This window comes from Oncorhynchus gorbuscha, unplaced genomic scaffold (assembly GCF_021184085.1).
Source record: "Oncorhynchus gorbuscha isolate QuinsamMale2020 ecotype Even-year unplaced genomic scaffold, OgorEven_v1.0 Un_scaffold_472, whole genome shotgun sequence".
NCBI classification, from domain to species: Eukaryota; Metazoa; Chordata; class Actinopteri; order Salmoniformes; family Salmonidae; genus Oncorhynchus; species Oncorhynchus gorbuscha.
This window is the reverse complement of record NW_025745304.1, coordinates 58,606-84,561: the sequence shown is the minus strand read 5'-3', so window position 1 is coordinate 84,561 and position 25,956 is coordinate 58,606. Positions and strand designations below refer to the sequence as shown.

Below are 25,956 nucleotides of genomic sequence, written 5' to 3'. Positions count from 1 at the left end.
CATATAGATCCCTCTAATGACATCATGCCATGGGTTTACAACACAGCGCCTGTTTATTGGTCATATATATCCCTCTGATGACATCATGTCATGGGTTTACAACACAGCGCCTGTTTATTGGTCATATATAGATCCCTCTGATGACATCATGTCATGGGTTTACAACACAGCGCCTGTTTATTGGTCATATATATCCCTCTGATGACATCATCAACAAGAGACGGTCGAGAGTTTAAAGTGTCACAGTGTCTTCCTTCCTCTGCCTCTCCCCCCGCCTCTCTTTCCCCCCTCCCACCTCTCTTTCCCCCCTCCCACCTCTCTTACCCCCTCCCTTCTCTCGGTTGGCCCCTAAACACTGACTGGGCCGTTACCATGGCGACCCCGCTGTCACCGTCGTCCCCGGAACTGCTGCTGTCATTCTGCTCCGTCCTATTAGGGAGGAGTTTAGGTTGAGGTACTCCGTTATTAGGAGGAGGAAGCACTTCTTTCCTCTGCTGGCTGGCTCCTCCCACAGCCAGGTTGGCCCCTCCCACATTCTGACTAACCACTCCTACTTCCTCTCTTTCTTGGCTGGCCACTCCCACATCCTGGTTGGCTCTTCCCACATTCTCTTGAGCAGGCTTACTGACCTCTGACCCCAGGAACCCCCCTGTCCCCTCTTCCACCTCTCCCTTCCTCTGCTTTGGCTCTGACCCCTTCCCTCTTTTAGCCTTGGACGGAGAGCCAGTCCCCTCTTCTTCCTCTTCCCTCCCTCCGTCCTCCCTCTCTTCCCTCCCTCCGTCCTCCCTCTCTTTCCTCTTTATACAGGTAACGGCCCGGCGGAGGCGCTGGCTCTTGATGGCCTGTCTCTCCTGCTGCTCCAGACGGAAGAACGAGTCAATACGCAGCTGGGTCTACAGGAAGGGAGGAGGGGAGAGAAGGAGGGGGAGGGAGGAGGGGAGAGGAGGAAGGGGAGAGAGAAGAGGGGAGAGAAGGAGGGGAGGGGGGGAGAACGGAGAGGAGGGGAGAGAGAGGAATGGAGGTATACAGGACAGATCAGAGGCAACTTCACAATAAATTCACTATTATACTACTATATTCACTATTATATTATAAGTCATTCTCAATCTCTACTTGCAATAATTACTACCAATCATTGATCCAGACTAATACCTATTGATCCAGACTAATACCTATTGATCCAGACTAATGCCTATTGATCCAGACTATTGATCCAGACTAATACCTATTGATCCAGACTAATACCTGTTGTGTGTTGAGCTGTTTGATAACAGGATGTAGAGTCTCTTCTGTCTTCCTGCTGTTCCAACCAAAACGACTCTCACAGAATGTAGGCTGAGGGTTAAGAAAAACTGGTCCCAAAAACTACACAGAACATCTCACACACACGCACACGCACACGCACACACACACACACACTCTCCTAGAGGATATTCCTTGAGGAGGTCGAGGTGTGGGCGGCCCCAGCTAAAGGAGCTTTCTGATAGGTCGACGCTGGGCTGCAGGTAGGCAGTTGCCACGGCAGGGTTGGGGAAGCCCGGCCGCAGCCGAAGCCCTCTCAGTTTCCTCTTGACCTTGGAGTCACGGGGGTCAGAGGTCAGACGTTGCTGCTGCTGGGCCAAGGACCACCACTCACTGGAAGGGGAAACGGAGACAGAAAGCACAGACAGACCGAGTAAAGAAAAACAGCTGTGTTCTCTCTCTGTGATCTCTGAGGGAAGTGAACCCACAATCTTGGCATAGCTAAAGTCACACAGGACCACTCATTCATTATTCATCACCACACAATACCCTGAACCCACCCAGACCACTAGACCCCCACCCAGACCACTAGACCCCCCCCCCCCCACTCAGACCACTAGACCCCCCCCACCCAGACCCCCACCCCCCCCGGTCCTGACCTGAACATGCTGACTGGTTCCGTGCCAGGTCCAGGGAACTCGTTGAGTATCTCCATGCCCGTCACATAGCCCACCCCGGGACTCCTCCGTATAGTCACTACCCAGCAGGTAGGCCAGGTTAATCAGCTTGGTACGGTCCACGCCTGGGGAGGGACGAGGGTTAGAGAGAGTAGTCTAGTGGTGGTGGGGGTGGTTGGTATCTAGTGGTTTGGGTGGGTGGGGGTTGGCGTCTATTGGTTTGGGTGGGTGGGGGTGGTTGGTGTCTTGTGGTTTGGGTGGGTGGGTGGGGTGTGGGTGGTTGGTATCTAGTGGTTTGGGTGGGTGGGGGTTGGCGTCTATTGGTTTGGGTGGGTGGGTGGGGTGGGTGTGGTTGGTATCTAGTGGTTTGGGGGGTTGGCGTCTAGTGGTTTGGGTCGGGGGGTTGGTGTCTAGTGGTTTGGGTCGGGGGTTGGTATCTAGTGGTTTGGGTGGGTGGGGGTTGGCGTCTATTGGTTTGGGTGGGGGGTTGGTCTCTAGTGGTTTGGGGGGGTTGGCGTCTAGTGGTTTGGGTGGGTGGGGGGGTTGGTGTCTAGTGGTTTGGGTCGGGGGGTTGGTGTCTAGTGGTTTGGGTCGGGGGGTTGGTGTCTAGTGGTTTGGGTCGGGGGGGTTGGTGTCTAGTAGTTTGGGTGGGGTGGTTGGTGTCTAGTGGTCTGGGTGGGTGGGGGGTTGGTGTCTAGTGATTTGGGTGGGTGGGTGGGTTGGTGTCTAGTGGTTTGGGTGGGTGGGTTGGTATCTTGTGATTTGGGTGGGTGGGTGGGTTGGTGTCTAGTGGTTTGGGTGGGGGGTTGGTGTCTAGTGATTTGGGTGGGTGGGTTGGTGTCTAGTGGTTTGGGTGGGTGGGGGGGTTGGTGTCTAGTGGTTTGGGTGTGTGGGTGGGGTGGGTGTCTACGTACCCAGTTGGTTCTGTAGGTCTACGTACTGCTAGGGTTCTACGTACCCAGTTGGTTCTGTAGATCTATGTATTGCTAGGGTTCTACGTACCCAGTTGGTTCTGTAGGTCTACGTACCCAGTTGGTTCTGTAGGTCTACGTACTGGTAGTGTTCTACGTACCCAGTTGGTTCTGTAGGTCTACGTACCCAGTTGGTTCTGTAGGTCTACGTACTGGTAGTGTTCTACGTACCCAGTTGGTTCTGTAGGTCTACGTACCCAGTTGGTTCTGTAGGTCTACGTACCCAGTTGGTTCTGTAGGTCTACGTACTGCTAAGGTTCTACGTACCCAGTTGGTTCTGTAGGTCTACGTACCCAGTTGGTTCTGTAGGTCTACGTACTGCTAGGGTTCTACGTACCCAGTTGGTTCTGTAGGTCTACATACTGCTAGGGTTCTACGTAACCAGTTGGTTCTGTAGGTCTACGTAACCAGTTGGTTCTGTAGGTCTACGTACTGCTAGGGTTCTACGTACCCAGTTGGTTCTGTAGATCTACGTACTGCTAGGGTTCTACGTACCCAGTTGGTTCTGTAGGTCTACGTACCCAGTTGGTTCTGTAGGTCTACGTACTGCTAGGGTTCTACGCACCCAGTTGGTTCTGTAGATCTACGTACTGCTAGGGTTCTACGTACCCAGTTGGTTCTGTAGGTCTACGTACCCAGTTGGTTCTGTAGGTCTACGTACTGCTAGGGTTCTACGTACCCAGTTGGTTCTGTAGGTCTACGTACCCAGTTGGTTCTGTAGGTCTACGTACCCAGTTGGTTCTGTAGGTCTACGTACTGCTAGGGTTCTACGTACCCAGTTTGTTCTGTAGGTCTACGTAACCAGTTGGTTCTGTAGGTCCACGTACCCAGTTGGTTCTGTAGGTCTACGTACTGCTAGGGTTCTACGTACCCAGTTGGTTCTGTAGGTCTACGTAACCAGTTGGTTCTGTAGGTCTACGTACCCAGTTGGTTCTGTAGGTCTACGTACCCAGTTGGTTCTGTAGGTCCACGTACCCAGTTGGTTCTGTAGGTCTACGTACTGCTAGGGTTCTACGTACCCAGTTGGTTCTGTAGGTCTACGTAACCAGTTGGTTCTGTAGGTCTACGTACCCAGTTGGTTCTGTAGGTCTACGTACCCAGTTGGTTCTGTAGGTCTACGTACCCAGTTGGTTCTGTAGGTCTACGTACTGCTAGGGTTCTACGTACCCAGTTGGTTCTGTAGGTCTACGTACCCAGTTGGTTCTGTAGGTCTACGTAACCAGTTGGTTCTGTAGGTCTACGTACTGCTAGGTTCTACGTACCCAGTTGGTTCTGTAGATCTACGTACTGCTAGGGTTCTACGTACCCAGTTGGTTCTGTAGGTCTACGTAACCAGTTGGTTCTGTAGGTCTACGTACCCAGTTGGTTCTGTAGGTCTACGTACTGGTAGTATTCTAGGTATTTGTTCTGGCTGAAGAAGTTCTTGTAGACGTGTCGTCCTCCGAACAGCCAGACGTCGCTGTCATCGGTGATTGTTCCATGGGTCTGGTCGGTCCGGTCCAGGGCTGCACACTGGGCCTCGGCCTCACCGGGAGCCACCAGGAAGGGTACGCCAAACAACCTCAGCAGCTCCTGACGGACAAGACCCACCGGGACATTAGACCCGGTAAGGGATCGTCATCGACGACAGGGGGGCCTATGCTTTCTACGGAAAATAATGACGACAGGAAATGGTGTGTTCCACGGAGCGGTGAGGAACTGACCTTCCACAGAGTTGATTATTAATCTTTTTATAACATGGCTATAATTTAACACATTTGCAGCTAAACATGTGTTCAACATTCACTGAAGTCGTTAGCATGTTTACTAGATAGCTACAGTAGTTGCCGTGGTAATAGTTTAGCTAACCAAACTATCAGTCTTAGCTTGTTTGGCGTACCAAACTATCAATCCTAGCTTGTTTAGCTAAACAAACTAAGGGTCAGGGGAAGAGTCCGGGGAAGAGTCCGGGGAATTGTCACGGGAAGAGTCAGGGGAAGGTCCGGGTCTGGGTCAGGGGAAGAGTCAGGGGAAGAGTCAGGGGAAGGGTCAGGGGAAGAGTCAGGGGAAGGGTCAGGGGAAGAGTCAGGGGAAGAGTCAGGGTCAGGGTCAGGGGAACTGTCCGGGAAGAGTCAGGGGAAGTGTCAGGGGAAGGGTCAGGGGAAGAGTCCGGGGAAGAGTCAGGGCCTGGGGAAGAGTCAGGGTCTGGGTCAGGGGAAGAGTCCGGGGAAGGGTCAGGGTCTGGGTCAGGGGAAGAGTCAGGGTCTGGGTCAGGGAAGGGTCTGGGTCAGGGTCAGGCGAAGAGTCAGGGTCTGGGTCAGGGGAAGGGTCAGGGTCTGGGTCAGGGGAAGAGTCAGGGTCTGGGTCAGGGAAGAGTCAGGGGAAGGGTCAGGGTCTGGGTCAGGGGAAGAGTCAGGGGAAGGGTCAGGGTCTGGGTCAGGGGAAGAGTCAGGGGAAGAGTCCGGGGAAGAGTCCGGGTCTGGGTCAGGGGAAGTGTCAGGGGAAGAGTCAGGGTCTAAGTCAGGGGAAGAGTCCGGGTCTGGGGAAGGGTCCAGGGAAGAGTCAGGGTCTGGGTCAGGGGAAGAGTCAGGGTCTGAGGCAGGGTCTGAGTCAGGGTCTGAGTCAGGGTCTGAGTCAGAGTCAGGGGAAGAGTCAGGGGAAGGGTCAGGGGAAGAGTCAGGGTCTGGGTCAGGGGAAGAGTCAGGGTCTGGGTCAGGGGAAGAGTCAGGGGAAGAGTCAGGGGAAGGGTCAGGGGAAGGGTCAGGGGAAGAGTCAGGGGAAGAGTCCGGGGGGAAGGGTCCGGGGAAGAGTCCGGGTCTGGGTCAGGGAAGTGTCAGGGGAAGAGTCAGGGTCTGGGTCAGGGGAAGAGTCCGGGTCTGGGGAAGAGTCCGGGAAGAGTCAGGGTCTGGGTCAGGGTCTGAGTCAGGGTCTGAGTCAGGGGAAGAGTCATGGGAAGGGTCAGGGGAAGAGTCAGGGGAAGAGTCAGGGGAAGGGTCAGGGGAAGAGTCAGGGGAAGGGTCAGGGTCAGGGGAACTGTCCGGGGAAGAGTCAGGGGAAGTGTCAGGGGAAGGGTCAGGGGAAGAGTCCGGGGAAGAGTCAGGGTCTGGGGAAGAGTCAGGGTCTGGGTCAGGGGAAGAGTCCGGGGAAGGGTCAGGGTCAGGGGAAGAGTCAGGGTCTGGGTCAGGGGAAGGGTCTGGGTCAGGGGAAGAGTCAGGGTCTGGGTCAGGGGAAGAGTCAGGGTCTGGGTCAGGGGAAGAGTCAGGGGAAGGGTCAGGGTCTGGGTCAGGGGAAGAGTCAGGGGAAGGGTCAGGGTCTGGGTCAGGGGAAGAGTCAGGGGAAGAGTCCGGGGAAGAGTCCGGGTCTGGGTCAGGGGAAGTGTCAGGGGAAGAGTCAGGGTCTGGGTCAGGGGAAGAGTCCGGGTCTGGGGAAGAGTCCAGGGAAGAGTCAGGGTCTGGGTCAGGGGAAGAGTCAGGGTCTGAGGCAGGGTCTGAGTCAGGGTCTGAGTCAGGGTCTGAGTCAGAGTCAGGGGAAGAGTCAGGGGAAGGGTCAGGGGAAGAGTCAGGGTCTGGGTCAGGGGAAGAGTCAGGGGAAGAGTCAGGGGAAGGGTCAGGGGAAGAGTCAGGGGAAGAGTCCGGGGAAGAGTCCGGGGAAGAGTCCGGGGAAGAGTCCGGGTCTGGGTCAGGGGAAGTGTCAGGGGAAGAGTCAGGGTCTGGGTCAGGGGAAGAGTCCGGGTCTGGGGAAGAGTCCGGGGAAGAGTCAGGGTCTGGGTCAGGGTCTGAGTCAGGGAAGAGTCAGGGGAAGAGTCAGGGAAGAGTCAGGGTCTGGATCAGGGAAGAGTCAGGGTCTGGGTCAGGGGAAGGGTCAGGCGAAGGGTCAGGGTCTGGGTCAGGGGAAGGGTCAGGGTCTGGGTCAGGGGAAGGGTCTGGGTCAGGGGAAGAGTCAGGGTCTGGGTCAGGGGAAGAGTCAGGGTCTGGGTCAGGGGAAGAGTCAGGGTCTGGGTCAGGGTCTGGGTCAGGGTCTGGGTCAGGGGAAGAGTTAGGGGAAGAGTCCGGGGAAGAGTCCGGGTCTGGGTCAGGGGAAGTGTCAGGGGAAGAGTCAGGGGAAGAGTCAGGGTCTGGGTCAGGGGAAGAGTCAGGGTCTGGGGAAGAGTCAGGGTCTGGGTCAGGGGAAGAGTCAGGGTCTGGGTCAGGGGAAGAGTCCAGGGAAGCGTCAGGGTCTGGGTCAGGGGAAGGGTCAGGGGAACTGTCCGGGGAAGAGTCAGGGTCTGGGTCAGGGGAAGAGTCAGGGTCTGGGTCAGGGGAAGAGTCCGGGGAAGAGTCAGGGTCTGGGTCAGGAAAGGAGTCAGGGTCTGGGTCAGGGGAAGAGTCCGGGGAAGAGTCAGGGTCTGGGTCAGGGGAAGAGTCAGGGTCTGGGTCAGGGGAAGGGTCAGGGAAGAGTCAGGGGAAGGGTCAGGGGAAGAGTCAGGGGAAGAGTCAGGGTCAGAGTCAGGGAAGGGTCAGGGAAGAGTCAGGGGAAGAGTCAGGGTCAGGGTCAGGGGAACTGTCCGGGGAAGAGTCAGGGGAAGTGTCAGGGGAAGGGTCAGGGGAAGAGTCAGGGGAAGAGTCAGGGTCTGGGGAAGAGTCAGGGTCTGGGTCAGGGAAGAGTCCGGGGGGAAGGGTCAGGGTCTGGGTCAGGGGAAGAGTCAGGGTCTGGGTCAGGGTCTGGGTCAGGGAAGAGTCAGGGGAAGAGTCAGGGGAAGAGTCAGGGAAGGGTCAGGGGAAGTGTCAGGGGAAGAGTCAGGGTCAGGGTCAGGGGAACTGTCCGGGGAAGAGTCAGGGGAAGTGTCAGGGGAAGGGTCAGGGGAAGAGTCCGGGGAAGAGTCAGGGTCTGGGGAAGAGTCAGGGTCTGGGTCAGGGGAAGAGTCCGGGGAAGGGTCAGGGTCTGGGTCAGGGGAAGAGTCAGGGTCTGGGTCAGGGGAAGGGTCTGGGTCAGGGGAAGAGTCAGGGTCTGGGTCAGGGGAAGGGTCTGGGTCAGGGTCAGGCGAAGAGTCAGGGTCTGGGTCAGGGGAAGGGTCAGGGTCTGGGTCAGGGGAAGAGTCAGGGTCTGGGTCAGGGGAAGAGTCAGGGGAAGGGTCTGGGTCAGGGGAAGAGTCAGGGAAGGGTCAGGGTCTGGGTCAGGGGAAGAGTCAGGGGAAGAGTCCGGGAAGAGTCCGGGTCTGGGTCAGGGGAAGTGTCAGGGGAAGAGTCAGGGTCTGGGTCAGGGAAGAGTCCGGGTCTGGGGAAGAGTCCAGGGAGAAGTCAGGGTCTGGGTCAGGGGAAGAGTCAGGGTCTGAGGCAGGGTCTGAGTCAGAGTCAGGGGAAGAGTCAGGGGAAGGGTCAGGGGAAGAGTCAGGGTCTGGGTCAGGGGAAGAGTCAGGGGAAGAGTCAGGGGAAGAGTCAGGGGAAGGGTCAGGGGAAGGGTCAGGGGAAGGGTCAGGGGAAGAGTCAGGGGAAGAGTCCGGGGAAGAGTCCGGGGAAGAGTCCGGGTCTGGGTCAGGGGAAGTGTCAGGGGAAGAGTCAGGGTCTGGGTCAGGGGAAGAGTCCGGGTCTGGGGAAGAGTCCGGGGAAGAGTCAGGGTCTGGGTCAGGGTCTGAGTCAGGGAAGAGTCAGGGGAAGAGTCAGGGGAAGAGTCAGGGTCTGGATCAGGGGAAGAGTCAGGGTCTGGGTCAGGGAAGGGTCAGGCGAAGGGTCAGGGTCTGGGTCAGGGAAGGGTCTGGGTCAGGGGAAGGGTCTGGGTCAGGGGAAGAGTCAGGGTCTGGGTCAGGGGAAGAGTCAGGGTCTGGGTCAGGGAAGAGTTAGGGGAAGAGTCCGGGGAAGAGTCCGGGGAAGAGTCCGTGTCTGGGTCAGGGGAAGTGTCAGGGGAAGAGTCAGGGGAAGAGTCAGGGTCTGGGTCAGGGAAGAGTCAGGGTCTGGGGAAGAGTCAGGGTCTGGGTCAGGGGAAGAGTCAGGGTCTGGGTCAGGGAAGAGTCCAGGGAAGCGTCAGGGTCTGGGTCAGGGGAAGGGTCAGGGGAACTGTCCGGGGAAGAGTCAGGGTCTGGGTCAGGGGAAGAGTCAGGGTCTGGGTCAGGGGAAGAGTCCGGGGAAGAGTCAGGGTCTGGGTCAGGGGAAGAGTCAGGGTCTGGGTCAGGGGAAGAGTCCGGGGAAGAGTCAGGGTCTGGGTCAGGGGAAGAGTCAGGGTCTGGGGAAGAGTCAGGGGAAGGGTCAGGGGAAGAGTCAGGGGAAGAGTCAGGGGAAGGGTCAGGGGAAGAGTCAGGGGAAGAGTCAGGGTCAGGGTCAGGGGAACTGTCCGGGGAAGAGTCAGGGAAGTGTCAGGGGAAGGGTCAGGGGAAGAGTCCGGGGAAGAGTCAGGGTCTGGGGAAGAGTCAGGGTCTGGGTCAGGGGAAGAGTCCGGGGAAGGGTCAGGGTCTGGGTCAGGGGAAGAGTCAGGGTCTGGGTCAGGGGAAGGGTCTGGGTCAGGGTCAGGCGAAGAGTCAGGGTCTGGGTCAGGGTCAGGGTCTGGGTCAGGGGAAGAGTCAGGGTCTGGGTCAGGGGAAGAGTCAGGGGAAGGGTCAGGGTCTGGGTCAGGGGAAGAGTCAGGGGAAGGGTCAGGGTCTGGGTCAGGGGAAGAGTCAGGGGAAGAGTCCGGGGAAGAGTCCGGGTCTGGGTCAGGGGAAGTGTCAGGGGAAGAGTCAGGGTCTGGGTCAGGGGAAGAGTCCGGGTCTGGGGAAGAGTCCAGGGAAGAGTCAGGGTCTGGGTCAGGGGAAGAGTCAGGGTCTGAGGCAGGGTCTGAGTCAGGGTCAGGGAAGAGTCAGGGGAAGAGTCAGGGTCTGGGTCAGGGGAAGAGTCAGGGGAAGAGTCAGGGGAAGGGTCAGGGGAAGGGTCAGGGAAGGGTCAGGGGAAGGGTCAGGGGAAGAGTCCGGGAAGAGTCCGGGGAAGAGTCCGGGGAAGAGTCCGGGTCTGGGTCAGGGGAAGTGTCAGGGGAAGAGTCAGGGTCTGGGTCAGGGGAAGAGTCCGGGTCTGGGGAAGAGTCCGGGGAAGAGTCAGGGTCTGGGTCAGGGTCTGAGTCAGGGTCTGAGTCAGGGAAGAGTCAGGGAAGAGTCAGGGTCTGGATCAGGGGAAGAGTCAGGGTCTGGGTCAGGGGAAGGGTCAGGCGAAGGGTCAGGGTCTGGGTCAGGGTCTGGGTCAGGGGAAGGGTCTGGGTCAGGGGAAGAGTCAGGGTCTGGGTCAGGGGAAGAGTCAGGGTCTGGGTCAGGGGAAGAGTCAGGGTCTGGGTCAGGGTCTGGGTCAGGGTCAGGGGAAGAGTTAGGGGAAGAGTCCGGGGAAGAGTCCGGGTCTGGGTCAGGGGAAGTGTCAGGGGAAGAGTCAGGGTCTGGGTCAGGGGAAGAGTCAGGGTCTGGGGAAGAGTCAGGGTCTGGGTCAGGGGAAGAGTCAGGGGAAGAGTCAGGGTCTGGGTCAGGGTCTGAGTCAGGGTCTGAGTCAGGGGAAGAGTCAGGGGAAGAGTCAGGGTCTGGGTCAGGGGAAGGGTCAGGCGAAGGGTCAGGGTCTGGGTCAGGGGAAGGGTCTGGGTCAGGGGAAGAGTCAGGGTCAGGGGAAGTGTCAGGGTCTGGGTCAGGGGAAGAGTCAGGGTCTGGGTCAGGGGAAGAGTCAGGGTCTGGGTCAGGGTCTGGGTCAGGGGAAGAGTTAGGGGAAGAGTCCGGGGAAGAGTCCGGGTCTGGGTCAGGGGAAGTGTCAGGGGAAGAGTCAGGGTCTGGGTCAGGGGAAGAGTCAGGGTCTGGGGAAGAGTCAGGGTCTGGGTCAGGGGAAGAGTCAGGGTCTGGGTCAGGGGAAGAGTCCAGGGAAGCGTCAGGGTCTGGGGAAGGGTCAGGGGAACTGTCCGGGGAAGAGTCAGGGTCTGGGTCAGGGGAAGAGTCAGGGTCTGGGTCAGGGGAAGAGTCAGGGTCTGGGTCAGGGGAAGAGTCAGGGTCTGGGTCAGGGGAAGAGTCCGGGGAAGAGTCAGGGTCTGGGGAAGAGTCAGGGTCTGGGTCAGGGGAAGGGTCCGGGGAAGAGGCAGGGTCAGGGGTCAGGGTCTGCCACATCCATCAGTTAGTGTTTAAACAGGCACATGATACACAGACAATCACATCCACTATGAACTAAATGTGTGTGTTGACTGACTCCTTTATCAGACTGACTAAATGTGTGTTGTCCGTCTCCTTTATCAGACTGACTAAATGTGTGTGTTGACGGTCTCCTTTACCAGACTGACTAAATGTGTGTTGACTGCCTCCTTTATCAGACTGACTAAATGTGAGTGTTGACGGTCTCCTTTATCAGACTGACTAAATGTGTGTTGACTGTCTCCTTTATCAGACTGACTAAATGTGTGTGTTGACCGTGTCCTTTATCAGACTGACTAAATGTGTGTGTTGACTGTCTCCTTTATCAGACTGACTAAATGTGTGTTGTCCGTCTCCTTTACCAGACTGACTAAATGTGTGTTGACCGTCTCCTTTATCAGACTGACTAAATGTGTGTGTTGACTGGCTCCTTTATCAGACTGACTAAATGTGTGTGTTGACTGACTCCTTTATCAGACTGACTAAATGTGAGTGTTGACGGTCTCCTTTATCAGACTGACTAAATGTGTGTGTTGACTGTCTCCTTTATCAGACTGACTAAATGTGTGTGTTGACTGACTCCTTTATCAGACTGACTAAATGTGTGTGTTGACAGTCTCCTTTATCAGACTGACTAAATGTGTGTGTTGACTGGCTCCTTTATCAGACTGACTAAATGTGAGTGTTGACTGGCTCCTTTACCAGACTGACTAAATGTGTGTGTTGACTGTCTCCTTTACCAGACTGACTAAATGTGAGTGTTGACTGGCTCCTTTATCAGACTGACTAAATGTGAGTGTTGACTGTCTCCTTTACCAGACTGACTAAATGTGTGTTGACTGTCTCCTTTATCAGACTGACTAAATGTGTGTGTTGACTGACTCCTTTATCAGACTGACTAAATGTGTGTGTTGACTGACTCCTTTATCAGACTGACTAAATGTGTGTGTTGACTGCCTCCTTTATCAGACTGACTAAATGTGTGTTGACTGGCTCCTTTATCAGACTGACTAAATGTGTGTTGACTGGCTCCTTTATCAGACTGACTAAATGTGAGTGTTGACTGACTCCTTTATCAGACTGACTAAATGTGAGTGTTGACTGGCTCCTTTACCAGACTGACTAAATGTGAGTGTTGACTGGCTCCTTTACCAGACTGACTAAATGTGAGTGTTGACTGGCTCCTTTACCAGACTGACTAAATGTGAGTGTTGACTGGCTCCTTTACCAGACTGACTAAATGTGAGTGTTGACTGTCTCCTCTACCTGGCTCTCCAGACACATCTGTCCGGTAACCGTGGCAGCGACGCGCTCCTGCTGCTGCTTCTGTTCCCTCAGCCTGGACTGCTGCTCTCCAAGACTGCTCTCTAGCGCCACCAGCTCATCCTGGTGGACAATATAGGTACTGCATCAGCCCAGTTCCACTACTGTACACAGTAACAGCTCTTCCTACAGGACAATACAGGTACTGCATCAACCCAGTTCCACTACTGTACACAGAAACACCTCCCCCTACAGGACAACACAGGTACAGCATCCTCAAATCTCTACTGTACAAACAGCTCCCCCTACAGGACAACACAGGTACTCCATCCTCAAATCTGTACTGTACAAACAGGTCCCCCTACAGGACAACACAGGTACAGCATCCTCAAATCTCTACCATACAAACATCTCCCCCTACAGGACAACATAGGTACTACATCCTCAAATTTCTACTGTACAAACAGCTCCCCCTACAGGACAACACAGGTACATCATCCTCAAATCTCTACTGTACAAACAGCTCCCCCTACAGGACAACACAGGTACTACATCCTCAAATATCTACTGTACAAACAGCTCCCCCTACAGGACAACACGGATACTACATCCTCAAATCTCTACTGTACAAACAGCTCCCCCTACAGGACAACACAGGTACTACATCCCCAAATCTCTACTGTACAAACAGCTCCCCCTACAGGACAACACAGGTACTACATCCTCAAATCTCTACTGTACAAACAGCTCCCCCTACAGGACAACACAGGTACTACATCCTCAAATCTCTACTGTACAAACAGCTCCCCCTACAGGACAACACAGGTACTGCATCCTGAAATCTCTACTGTACAAACAGCTCCAACAACACATCTCAACCACACACAGAGAAACAGACATTTTCCTGTCTATTTCCTGGTCATCTCCATCTCCATGCTCTGTCTTTTCACCATTACATATAAGCAGTACTTATCTTACCACGTTGATGTCTTCCCACTCGTTGGGTAGAGGAACAGACGCTGGGGCAGGAGGAGCTGGGCTGGGCTCTGTGGGAGGCTGGGGCTCCTCCTCCCTCTCTTCCAAAGGGATAGCTCTGCTACTTAAAGCCTCCTCCTCTTCCTCCTTCTTGGCCACGTCTTCCTGTGCCTTAGCTGGAGTACCGCCCCCAACCTCTATCAGCGAATCATCCGTCTCCTCCTCCTTTAGCTCCTCCCCCTCAGACACGTCAACGAAGCTCTCTGAATCACTGTCCTGCTCACTGTGCTCCTTGCCGTCCTCCATCTTCACAATCTGTCCATTCCTCTCCTCCCCAGTGTTCTGTCCATTCCTCTCCTCCCTGGTGTTCCTCTCCTCCTGCGATGGAGGTAAAGGCCCAGTCACTAGGCTGCTCCTCCCAGTCTCCTCCTCTCTGTTTAGACCAAGGCCTGATGGGGGAATAAGACCGAGAGCCTGACCCAAACTGTCCCCCTGACCCACTGCAGAGTGGAAAGCTCTGTTCCTGTTGTCGATGGCTTGCTCCAACTCCTCTCTGTTCCTGTTGTCGATGGCTTGCTCCAACTCCTCTCTGTTCCTGTTGTCGATGGCTTGCTCCAACTCCTCTCTGTTCCTGTTGTCGATGGCTTGCTCCAACTCCTCTCTGTTCCTTCTCAGAATCTCCTCCACCTCCTCCCTGCTCCTCCTGGTGACGGTTTCCTCCTCCATGCTGAGGAGCACCCTGTCCGCAGGAGGAATGGGGAGGCGAAGGGGGAGAGGCGACTGTTGCTCATCCCCTTCTCCACCCCAAGCCTGTCCTCATTGGTCAGAGTTGTCCTCAGGGCGTGTCCTTCCCTTCAGTCTCCTCCTCAGAGCTGCTGATGACGAACAATCGGTTGGCAGGACGCTGGGGACTGGGAGGGTGGGGCTTAACAGGAGAACTGCCAATCGTAGTGGCGTTTGGGGACGGGCCTACGTCCAACTCTTCTCCCGTGGCTCGCTGAATGGCCAGGAGGGTACGAGGAGACACACTGCCACCCCCCTCCTCCTCAGCCCTACTCCCTCCTCTACCCCAGGAGCTATCCTTCTCCTCCTCGTCTGAGAAGCTGCTATCCATGGCAGCCTGGATGGCCTTCAGTGTCCGGGGGGAGATGGGTGCTGTATCCCCCAGGCTCGGGTTCGGGTCCTGGGGATGTTTAGACGATGATGAGGGTCCCTCCTCCAGGCTCTCCTCCTCCGAGATGGGTCTCCAAAGGGGCTCAGGTCTCTCCCCTCCCCCCGTCCTAACCCTCCCTGATAGGGGACCACCCAACCAGGGAGAGGCCGCAGGCTGGATGTCTGGCACCCTCTCACTGTTGTCGGTCTTCTTCGGACCTGAAGAACAGACAGACAGACAGACAGACAGACAGACAGACAGACAGACAGACAGACAGACAGACAGACAGACAGACAGACAGACAGACAGACAGACAGACAGACAGACAGACAGACAGACAGACAGACAGACAGACAGACAGACAGACAGACAGACAGACAGACAGACAGACAGACAGACAGACAGACAGACAGACAGACAGACAGACAGACAGACAGACAGACAGACAGACAGACAGACAGACAGACAGACAGACAGACAGACAGACAGACAGACAGACAGACAGACAGACAGACAGACAGACAGACAGACAGACAGACAGACAGACAGACAGACAGACAGACAGACAGACAGACAGACAGACAGACAGACAGACAGACAGACAGACAGACAGACAGACAGACAGACAGACAGACAGACAGACAGACAGACAGACAGACAGACAGACAGACAGACAGACAGACAGACAGACAGACAGACAGACAGACAGACAGACAGACAGACAGACAGACAGACAGACAGACAGACAGACAGACAGACAGACAGACAGACGAGGGGATGAGTTTGAACAGGTCTAATGCGGAGAATTCCTCAAGTTGATCGCCGACCCACTTCGACCTCTAACCTTTGATGAGGATGTAGTGGGTGGAGTCTTCTGAGAGGAGGCGTCGTGTCTCCACGCTGTGCCCCTCCCCCTGGTTGCATAGCTCCACCCCCGGGGCGTTCCCAGCACTACGGTTGGACATCTCTCTCTCCACCCCCTCCAGACGCACGTTCAGCTTGTTCCTCTGCAGCAGCCCTGCTAGCTGGTACTGGGAGAAGTCCCCTGACCGCTGGGAGAGGGTGGGACTGGGTTAGGGTGCATGCCACACACACACACACACACACAGAGAGACAGTGTGTGTGGTACCTCTGGAGGTGTGTGGTACATGGTGTGTGGTACCTCAGGAGGTGTGTGGTACATGGTGTGTGGTACCTCTGGAGGTGTGTGGTACCTCAGGGGGTGTGTGGTACCTCAGGAGGTGTGTGGTACATGGTGTGTGGTACCTCAGGAGGTGTGTGGTACCTCAGGAGGTGTGTGGTACATGGTGTGTGGTACCTCAGGAGGTGTGTGGTACATGGTGTGTGGTACCTCAGGAGGTGTGTGGTACATGGTGTGTGGTACCTCAGGGGGTGTGTGGTACCTCAGGGGGGGTGTGATACATTGTGTGTGGTACCTCAGGGGGTGTGTGGTACCTCAGGAGGTGTGTGGTACCTCAGGGGGTGTGGTACCTCAGGGGGGTGTGTGGTACCTCAGGGGGGTGTGTGGTACCTCAGGGGGTGTGTGGTACCCCAGGAGGTGTGTGTGGTACCTCAGGAGTGTGGTACATGGTGTGTGGTACCTCAGGAGGTGTGTGGTACCTCAGGAGGTGTGTGGTACCTCAGGGGGTGTGTGGTACCTCAGGGGGGGTGTGGTACCTCAGGAGGTGTGTGGTACATGGTGTGTGGTACCTCAGGAGGTGTGTGTGGTACCTCAGGGGGTGTGTGGTACCTCAGGAGGTGTGTGGTACCTCAGGAGGTGCGTGGTACCTCAGGGGGGGTGTGGTACATGGTGTGTGGTACATGGTGTGTGGTACCTCAGGCGGTGTGTGGTACATGGTGTGTGGAACCTCAGGAGGTGTGTGGTACATGGTGTGTGGTACCTCAGGAGGTGTGTGGTACATGGTGTGGGGTACATGGTGTGGGGTACATGGTGTGTGGCACATGGTGTGTGGTACATGGTGTGTGGTACCTCAGGAGGTGTGTGGTACATGGTGTGTGGTACCTCAGGGGGGTGTGGTATCTCAGGAGGTGTGTGGTACATGGTGTGTGGTACCTTAGGGGGTGTGGTACCTCAGGGGGGTGTGGTACATGGTGTGTGGTACCTCAGGGGGGTGTGGGTACCTCAGGGGGGTGGGGTACCTCAAGGGGGTGTGTGGTACATGGTGTGTGGTACCTCAGGGGGTGTGGTACCTCAGGGGGGTGTGCTACCTCAGGAGGGGTGTGGTACCTCAGGGGGTGTGTGGTACATGGTGTGTGGTACCTCAGGAGGTGTGTGGTACCTCAGGGGGTGTGTGGTACATGGTGTGTGGTACCTCAGGAGGTGTGTGGTACCTCAGGGGGTGTGTGGTACATGGTGTGTGGTACCTCAGGGGGTGTGTGGTACATGGTGTGTGGTACCTCAGAAGGGGTGTGGTACATGGTGTGTGATGCATGGTGTGTGGTACCTCAGGGGGTGTGTGGTACCTCAGGGGGTGTGTGTGGTACATGGTGTGTGGTACCTCAGGGGGTGTGTGGTACATGGTGTGTGTTACATGGTGTGTGGTACCTGGTGTGTGTGGTACCTCAGGAGGTGTGTGGTACATGGTGTGTGGTACCTCAGGGGGTGTTTGGTACATGGTGTGTGGTACCTCGGGAGGTGTGTGGTACATGGTGTGTGGTACCTCTGGAGGTGTGTGGTACATGGTGTGTGTTACATGGTGTGTGGTACCTCAGGGGGTGTGTGGTACCTCAGGGGGTGTGTGGTACATGGTGTGTGGTACCTCAAGGGGTGTGTGGTACCTCCGGAGGTGTGTGGTACATGGTGTGTGGTACCTCAGGGGGTGTGTGGTACCTCAGGAGGTGTGTGGTACATGGTGTGTGGTACCTCAGGGGGTGTGTGGTGCCTCCGGAGGTGTGTGGTACATGGTGTGTGGTACCTCAGGGGGTGTGTGGTACCTCAGGGGGTGTGTGGTACCTCAGGAGGTGTGTGGTACCTCAGGAGGTGTGTGGTACATGGTGTGTGGTACCTCAGGGGGTGTGTGGTACCTCAGGGGGTGTGTGGTACCTCAGGGGGTGTGTGGTACATGGTGTGTGGTACCTCAGGGGGTGTGTGGTACATGGTGTGTGGTACCTCAGGGGGGGGGGGTGTGGTACCTCAGGAGGTGTGTGGTACATGGTGTGTGGTACCTCAGGAGGTGTGTGGTACATGGTGTGTGGTACCTCAGGAGGTGTGTGGTACATGGTGTGTGGTACCTCTGGAGGTGTGTGGTACCTCAGGGGGTGTGTGGTACCTCAGGAGGTGTGTGGTACATGGTGTGTGGTACCTCAGGGGGTGTGTGGTACCTCAGGAGGTGTGTGGTACATGGTGTGTGGTACCTCAGGAGGTGTGTGGTACATGGTGTGTGGTACCTCAGGGGGTGTGTGGTACCTCAGGAGGTGTGTGGTACATGGTGTGTGGTACCTCAGGTGTGTGGTACCTCAGGAGGTGTGTGGTACCTCAGGAGGTGTGTGGTACATGGTGTGTGGTACCTCAGGGGGTGTGTGGTACCTCAGGAGGTGTGTGGTACATGGTGTGTGGTACCTCAGGAGGTGTGTGGTACCTCAGGAGGTGTATGGTACCTCAGGGGGTGTGTGGTACATGGTGTGTGATACCTCAGGGTGTGTGTGGTACATGGTGTGTGGTACCTCAGGAGGTGTGTGGTACATGGTGTGTGGTACCTCAGGGGGTGTGTGGTACCTCAGGGGGTGTGTGGTACCTCAGGAGGTGTGTGGTACCTCAGGAGGTGTGTGGTACCTCAGGAGGTGTGTGGTACCTCAGGAGGTGTGTGGTACATGGTGTGTGGTACCTCAGGGGGGGTGTGGTACATGGTGTGTGGTACCTCAGGGGGTGTGTGGTACCTCAGGGGGTGTGTGGTACATGGTGTGTGGTACCTGGTGTGTGTGGTACCTCAGGGGGGTGTGGTACCTCAGGGGGTGTGGTACCTGGTGTGTGGTACCTGGTGTGTGTGGTACCTCAGGGGGGGTACCTCAGGGGGTGTGGTACCTCAGGGGGTGTGGTACATGGTGTGTGGTACCTCAGGGGGCGTGTGGTACCTCAGGGGGTGTGTGGTACCTCAGGGGGTGTGATACATGGTGTGTGGTACCTCAGGGGTGTGGTACATGGTGTGTGGTACCTCAGGGGGTTGTGGTACATGGTGTGTGGTACCTCAGGGGGTGTGTGGTACATGGTGTGTGGTACCTCAGGGGGTGTGTGGTACCTCAGGGGGGTGTGGTACATGGTGTGTGGTACCTCAGGGTGTGTGTGGTACATGGTGTGTGGTACCTCAGGGGGGTGTGGTACCTCAGGGGGTGTGGTACCTCAAGGGGGTGTGTGGTACCTCAAGGGGTGTGTGGTACATGGTGTGTGGTACCTCGGGGGTGTGCTACCTCAGGGGGTGTGCTACCTCAGGGGGGTGTGCTACCTCAGGGGGTGTGGTACATGGTGTGTGGTACCTCAGGGGGTGTGGTACATGGTGTGTGGTACCTCAGGGGGTATGGTACATGGTGTGTGGTACCTCAGGGGGTGTGGTACCTCAGGGGGGTGTGGTACATGGTGTGTGGTACCTCAGGAGGTGTGTGGTACCTCAGGGGAGTGTGGTACCTCAGGGGGTGTGGTACCTCAGGGGGTGTGGTACCCCATGGGGGTGTGGTACCTCAGGGGGGTGTGGTACCTCAGGGGGTGTGGTACCTCAGGGGGTGTGGTACCTCAGGGGGTGTGGTACCTCAGGGGGGGTGTGGTACCTCAGGGGGTATGGTACCTCAGGGGGTATGGTACCTCAGGGGGTATGGTACCTCAGGGGGTATGGTACCTCAGGGGGTGTGTGGTACCTCAGGGGGTGTGTGGTACCTCAGGGGGTGTGTGGTACCTCAGGGGGGTGTGGTACCTCAGGGGGTGTGTGGTACCTCAGGGGGTGTTTGGTACCTCAGGGGGTGTGGTACCTCAGGAGGTGTGTGGTACATGGTGTGTGGTACCTCAGGAGGTGTGTGGTACATGGTGTGTGGTACCTCAGGAGGTGTGTGGTACCTCAGGAGGTGTATGGTACCTCAGGGGTGTGTGGTACATGGTGTGTGATACCTCAGGGTGTGTGTGGTACATGGTGTGTGGTACCTCAGGAGGTGTGTGGTACATGGTGTGTGGTACCTCAGGGGTGTGTGGTACCTCAGGGGGTGTGGTACCTCAGGGGTGTGTGGTACCTCAGGAGGTGTGTGGTACCTCAGGAGGTGTGTGGTACATGGTGTGTGGTACCTCAGGGGGTGTGGTACATGGTGTGTGGTACCTCAGGGGTGTGTGGTACCTCAGGGGGTGTGTGGTACATGGTGTGTGGTACCTGGTGTGTGTGGTACCTCAGGGGGTGTGGTACCTCAGGGGGGTGTGGTACCTGGTGTGTGGTACCTGGTGTGTGTGGTACCTCAGGGGGGTGGTACCTCAGGGGGGTGGTACCTCAGGGGGTGTGGTACATGGTGTGTGGTACCTCAGGGGCGTGTGGTACCTCAGGGGTGTGTGGTACCTCAGGGGGTGTGTGGTACATGGTGTGTGGTACCTCAGGGGGTGTGGTACATGGTGTGTGGTACCTCAGGGGGTTGTGGTACATGGTGTGTGGTACCTCAGGGGGTGTGGTACATGGTGTGTGGTACCTCAGGGGGTGTGTGGTACCTCAGGGGGTGTGGTACATGGTGTGTGGTACCTCAGGGTGTGTGTGGTACATGGTGTGTGGTACCTCAGGGGGGTGTGGTACCTCAGGGGGTGTGGTACCTCAAGGGGGTGTGTGGTACCTCAAGGGGGTGTGTGGTACATGGTGTGTGGTACCTCGGGGGTGTGCTACCTCAGGGGGTGTGCTACCTCAGGGGGTGTGGTACATGGTGTGTGGTACCTCAGGGGGGTGTGGTACATGGTGTGTGTGGTACCTCAGGGGGGTATGGTACATGGTGTGTGGTACCTCAGGGGGTGTGGTACCTCAGGGGGTGTGGTACATGGTGTGTGGTACCTCAGGAGGTGTGTGGTACCTCAGGAGGTGTGTGGTACCTCAGGGGGTGTGGTACCCCAGGGGGGTGTGGTACCTCAGGGGGGTGTGGTACCTCAGGGGGTGTGGTACCTCAGGGGGGTGTGGTACCTCAGGGGGTGTGGTACCTCAGGGGGTATGGTACCTCAGGGGGGTATGGTACCTCAGGGGGGTGTGGTACCTCAGGGGGTGTGGTACCTCAAGGGGGTGTGGTACCTCAGGGGGTGTGGTACATGGTGTGTGGTACCTCAGGGGGTGTGTGGTACCTCAGGGGGTGTGTGGTACCTCAGGGGGGGTGTGGTACCTCAGGGGGGGTGTGGTACATGGTGCGTCGTCTCTTGCTGAATTCCTTCATGTCTTTAAGGATCTCATGTTTCACCTCAGGAGGCATGGCAGAAAACTCCTCAGAGTTGATGTCCACAGAGTTAGAGTCTTCATAGAAATCCCCCTGACAGACAGACAGACAGACAGACAGACAGACAGACAGACAGACAGACAGACAGACAGACAGACAGACAGACAGACAGACAGACAGACAGACAGACAGACAGACAGACAGACAGACAGACAGACAGACAGACAGACAGACAGGCAGACAGGCAGACAGGCAGACAGACAGGTGACACAAGGTAGCAAAACTTAATGAAACAAAAAGGAATCCAGTGTTCTTATTGGACAAGACGATAAAGCACCACCCTCTCTGTTTTCTCCTCTGTCACATGACGTGGGTGTTGACCTCACCTGGTAGATGTGACGGCTGTCCTCCTCCACCTGCTCCTCCTCCTCTGAGCTGCTCCTCTCTCTCTCCTCCTCCTGGGCTGGCAGGGCAGGCAGCATGAACATGTCCTCCTCTCTCCTCACAGCAGACAGGCTGGGCAGATGATCCTGACTGGAGGAGAATCACAACACAGACCAGATCTCTACGGTTACAGACCAGATCTCTATGGTTACAGACCTATATACAGACCAGACCTCTATGGTTACAGACCTATACACAGACCAGACCTCTATGGTTACAGGCCTATATACAGGCTGGGCAGATGATCCTGACTGGAGGAGAATCACAACACAGACCAGACCTCTATGGTTACAGGCCTATATACAGACCAGACCTCTATGGTTACAGGCCAGACCTCTATGGTTACAGGCCTATATACAGACCAGACCTCTATGGTTACAGGCCAGATCTCTATGGTTACAGACCAGATCTCTATGGTTACAGACCAGACCTCTATGGTTACAGACCAGATCTCTATGGTTACAGACCAGATCTCTATGGTTACAGACCAGACCTATATACAGACCAGATCTCTATGGTTACAGACCAGATCTCTATGGTTACAGACCAGATCTCTATGGTTACAGGCCTATATACAGACCAGACCTCTATGGTTACAGACCAGATCTCTATGGTTACAGACCTATATACAGACCAGACCTCTATGGTTACAGACCAGATCTCTATGGTTACAGACCTATATACAGACCAGACCTCTATGGTTACAGGCCAGACCTCTATGGTTACAGACCAGACTTCTATGGTTACAGACCTATATACAGACCAGACCTCTATGGTTACAGACCAGACCTCTATGGTTACAGACCAGATCTCTATGGTTACAGACCAGATCTCTATGGTTACAGGCCTATATACAGACCAGATCTCTATGGTTACAGACCTATATACAGACCAGACCTCTATGGTTACAGACCAGACCTCTATGGTTACAGACCAGATCTCTATGGTTACAGACCAGATCTCTATGGTTACAGACCAGACCTCTATGGTTACAGACCAGACCTCTATGGTTACAGACCAGATCTCTATGGTTACAGGCCTATATACAGACCAGACCTCTATGGTTACAGACCTATATACAGACCAGATCTCTATGGTTACAGACCAGACCTCTATGGTTACAGACCAGATCTCTATGGTTACAGACCAGATCTCTATGGTTACAGACCAGATCTCTATGGTTACAGACCAGACCTCTATGGTTACAGACCAGACCTCTATGGTTACAGACCAGACCTCTATGGTTACAGACCAGATCTCTATGGTTACAGACCAGATCTCTATGGTTACAGACCAGATCTCTATGGTTACAGACCAGATCTCTATGGTTACAGACCAGACCTCTATGGTTACAGACCAGACCTCTATGGTTACAGACCTATATACAGACCAGACCTCTATGGTTACAGACCAGATCTCTATGGTTACAGACCAGATCTCTATGGTTACAGACCAGATCTCTATGGTTACAGACCAGACCTCTATGGTTACAGACCAGACCTCTATGGTTACAGACCAGACCTCTATGGTTACAGACCAGACCTCTATGGTTACAGACCAGACCTCTATGGTTACAGACCAGACCTCTATGGTTACAGACCAGACCTCTATGGTTACAGACCAGATCTCTATGGTTACAGACCAGACCTCTATGGTTACAGACCAGATCTCTATGGTTACAGACCAGACCTCTATGGTTACAGACCTATATACAGACCAGACCTCTATGGTTACAGGCCAGATCTCTATGGTTACAGACCAGACCTCTATGGTTACAGACCAGATCTCTATGGTTACAGACCAGATCTCTATGGTTACAGACCAGACCTCTATGGTTACAGACCAGACCTCTATGGTTACAGACCAGACCTCTATGGTTACAGACCAGACCTCTATGGTTACAGACCAGACCTCTATGGTTACAGACCAGACCTCTATGGTTACAGACCTATATACAGACCAGACCTCTATGGTTACAGACCAGATCTCTATGGTTACAGACCAGATCTCTATGGTTACAGACCAGATCTCTATGGTTACAGACCAGACCTCTATGGTTACAGACCAGACCTCTATGGTTACAGACCAGACCTCTATGGTTACAGACCAGACCTCTATGGTTACAGACCAGACCTCTATGGTTACAGACCAGACCTCTATGGTTACAGACCAGACCTCTATGGTTACAGACCAGACCTCTATGGTTACAGACCAGATCTCTATGGTTACAGACCAGACCTCTATGGTTACAGACCAGATCTCTATGGTTACAGACCAGACCTCTATGGTTACAGACCTATATACAGACCAGACCTCTATGGTTACAGGCCAGATCTCTATGGTTACAGACCAGACCTCTATGGTTACAGACCTATATACAGACCTTCCTCTCCTCTCCTCACCTCCTCTCTCCCAGAGCAGCTTTGATGGCTTGTCTCTTCAGGAAGGTCTTGAGGAGTTTGTCATTGGTCTGCTTGGACTCCATAGTCTTCTCCTCCTTTCTCTGTCTTCTGATGGCCTGGAGGGAAGCACAGGGTTAACACACACACACACACACACACACACACACACACACACACACACACACACACACACACACACACACACACACACACACACACACACACACACACACACACACACACACACACACACACACACACACACACACACACACACACACACACACAGACGGACAACATGAACACACACACACACACACACAGACAGAATAAACACACACACACACACCGAACACACACACACACACACACACACACACACACACACACACACACACACACACACACACACACACACACACACACACACACACACACACACACACACACACACACACACACACACACACAGACAGAATAAACACACACACACAACATGAACACACACACACACACAACATGAACACACACACACACACACACAGACAGAATAAACACACACACACACACACACACACACACACATACATACAGACAGAATAAACACACACACACAGACAGACAACATGAACACACACACACCAGGGTCCAGACAGAGACAGACAGACAACACACCAGGGTCCAGACAGACAGAGACAGACAGACAACACACACCAGGGTCTGTTTCTTGATCAGAGGTGCGTCTCCATCGAACACGAAGACAGGTCTGATGCGGAAATAGAGCAATTTACAAAGACGATGGAACAGGGTGAGGAGGTGGGCATTCTGGACACTGTTACCCTCCCTGTCTCTCACACCCTTCACTGCCTGGTTCAACCAGATACTGATGTCTGGGAGAGGGACAGGTCAAGGATCTCTACAGAGACACAGGCAGACAACTAGCTAACTTTACAGAATGTTTACATACTCATCTCATATGTATATACTGAACAGCTATATCATCTACTGCATCTTCATGTAATAAATGTATCACTAGCCACTTTAAACAATTCCACTTTATATAATGTTTACATACCCTACATTACTCATCTCATATGTATATACTGTACTCTATATCATCTACTGCATCTTAATGTAATAAATGTATCACTAGTCACTTTAAACTATGCTACTTAATATAATGTTTACATACCCTACATTACTCATCTCATATGTATATACTGTACTCTATATCATCTACTGCATCTTGCCATCTTGATGTAATAAATGTATAACTAGTCACTTTATATAATGTTTACATACCCTACATTATTAATCTCATATGTATATGTATATATTGTACTCTATACCATAGACTGCATCCTTATGTAATACATGTATCACTAGCCACTTTAACTATGCCACTTTGTTTACATACTCATCTCATATGTATATACTGTACTCAATACCATCTACTGCATCTTGCCTATGCCGCTCTGTACCATCACTCATTCATATATCCTTATGTACATGTTCCTTATCCCCTTACACTGTGTATAAGACAGTAGTTTTGGAATTGTTAGTTAGATTACTTGTTGGTTATCACAGCATTGTCGGAACTAGAAGCACAAGCATTTCGCTACACTCGCATTAACATCTGCTAACCATGTGTGTGACCAATTTTTAAAATCATTTTTATTTCAACTTTATTTAACCAGGTAAACTAGTTGAGAACAAGTTCTCATTTACAACTGCGACCTGGCCAAGATAAAGCAAAGCAGTGTGACACAAACAACAACACAGAGTTACACATGGAGTAATTAGGTTTCCTCCACAATACACAAGACACCAACTCTATGTAAGATGCAGACACATGTTATGACTGGGATGTGCCGTAGTTATGGGTGGGAGATTGGGGGATAAGACGCAGGGAACCCTACTTTTAAAAACAAGTCAAGAACAAGGAGAGAGAAATAAAGAGTTTAAGAGAGCGATAGGTGGGGGACTTCCTTGTTCTGTCCGGAAGGATACCGACAGCCAGGATCTTGCCCTCGAGCGTCTCGGGGTTGACGGGCTTCCCGGTGGTCTCAAGCAGCTTCCACAGCCCGTGTACCCCCATTGCTCTCCGAGTGACAGCCTAGACAACATCAAGACCAAAATAAGACTATAGCAAATCGCCCATATCGTAGTAGTTATTTGAAAAGCTTGATTCAAATACACACACAGGTGGATATCAAACTCACCTGTACTAGAGGACAATAGTTTAACCAGAATTTATTATCTTCGGTACATTTTTTAAAAGTTGTCTTCTGTGGGTGTAACAATATTTTAGTTCCTACGGTGGAACACAGTAGTGCGGATAATAGTTCCGGTTATTATTAATATT

At 54.2% G+C, this 25,956-nt stretch overlaps 1 protein-coding gene across 1 annotated transcript; it reads right to left on the bottom strand.

Moving 5' to 3' along the window:
- Positions 1–320: 320 nt before the first annotated feature.
- Positions 321–25,949, bottom strand: LOC124018315 (DNA excision repair protein ERCC-5-like). Its single transcript, XM_046333586.1, is given in 16 exon segments — positions 321–893; positions 1,246–1,330; positions 1,435–1,635; positions 1,902–1,985; positions 1,987–2,044; positions 4,249–4,462; positions 12,228–12,347; positions 13,203–13,995; positions 14,042–14,570; positions 15,197–15,404; positions 20,695–20,838; positions 21,132–21,279; positions 23,592–23,707; positions 24,306–24,481; positions 25,602–25,707; positions 25,814–25,949. Coding segments are annotated over 15 exon segments (3,537 nt in total). The 5' UTR covers positions 25,690–25,707; positions 25,814–25,949.
- Between the last annotated feature and the right edge of the window lie 7 nt (positions 25,950–25,956).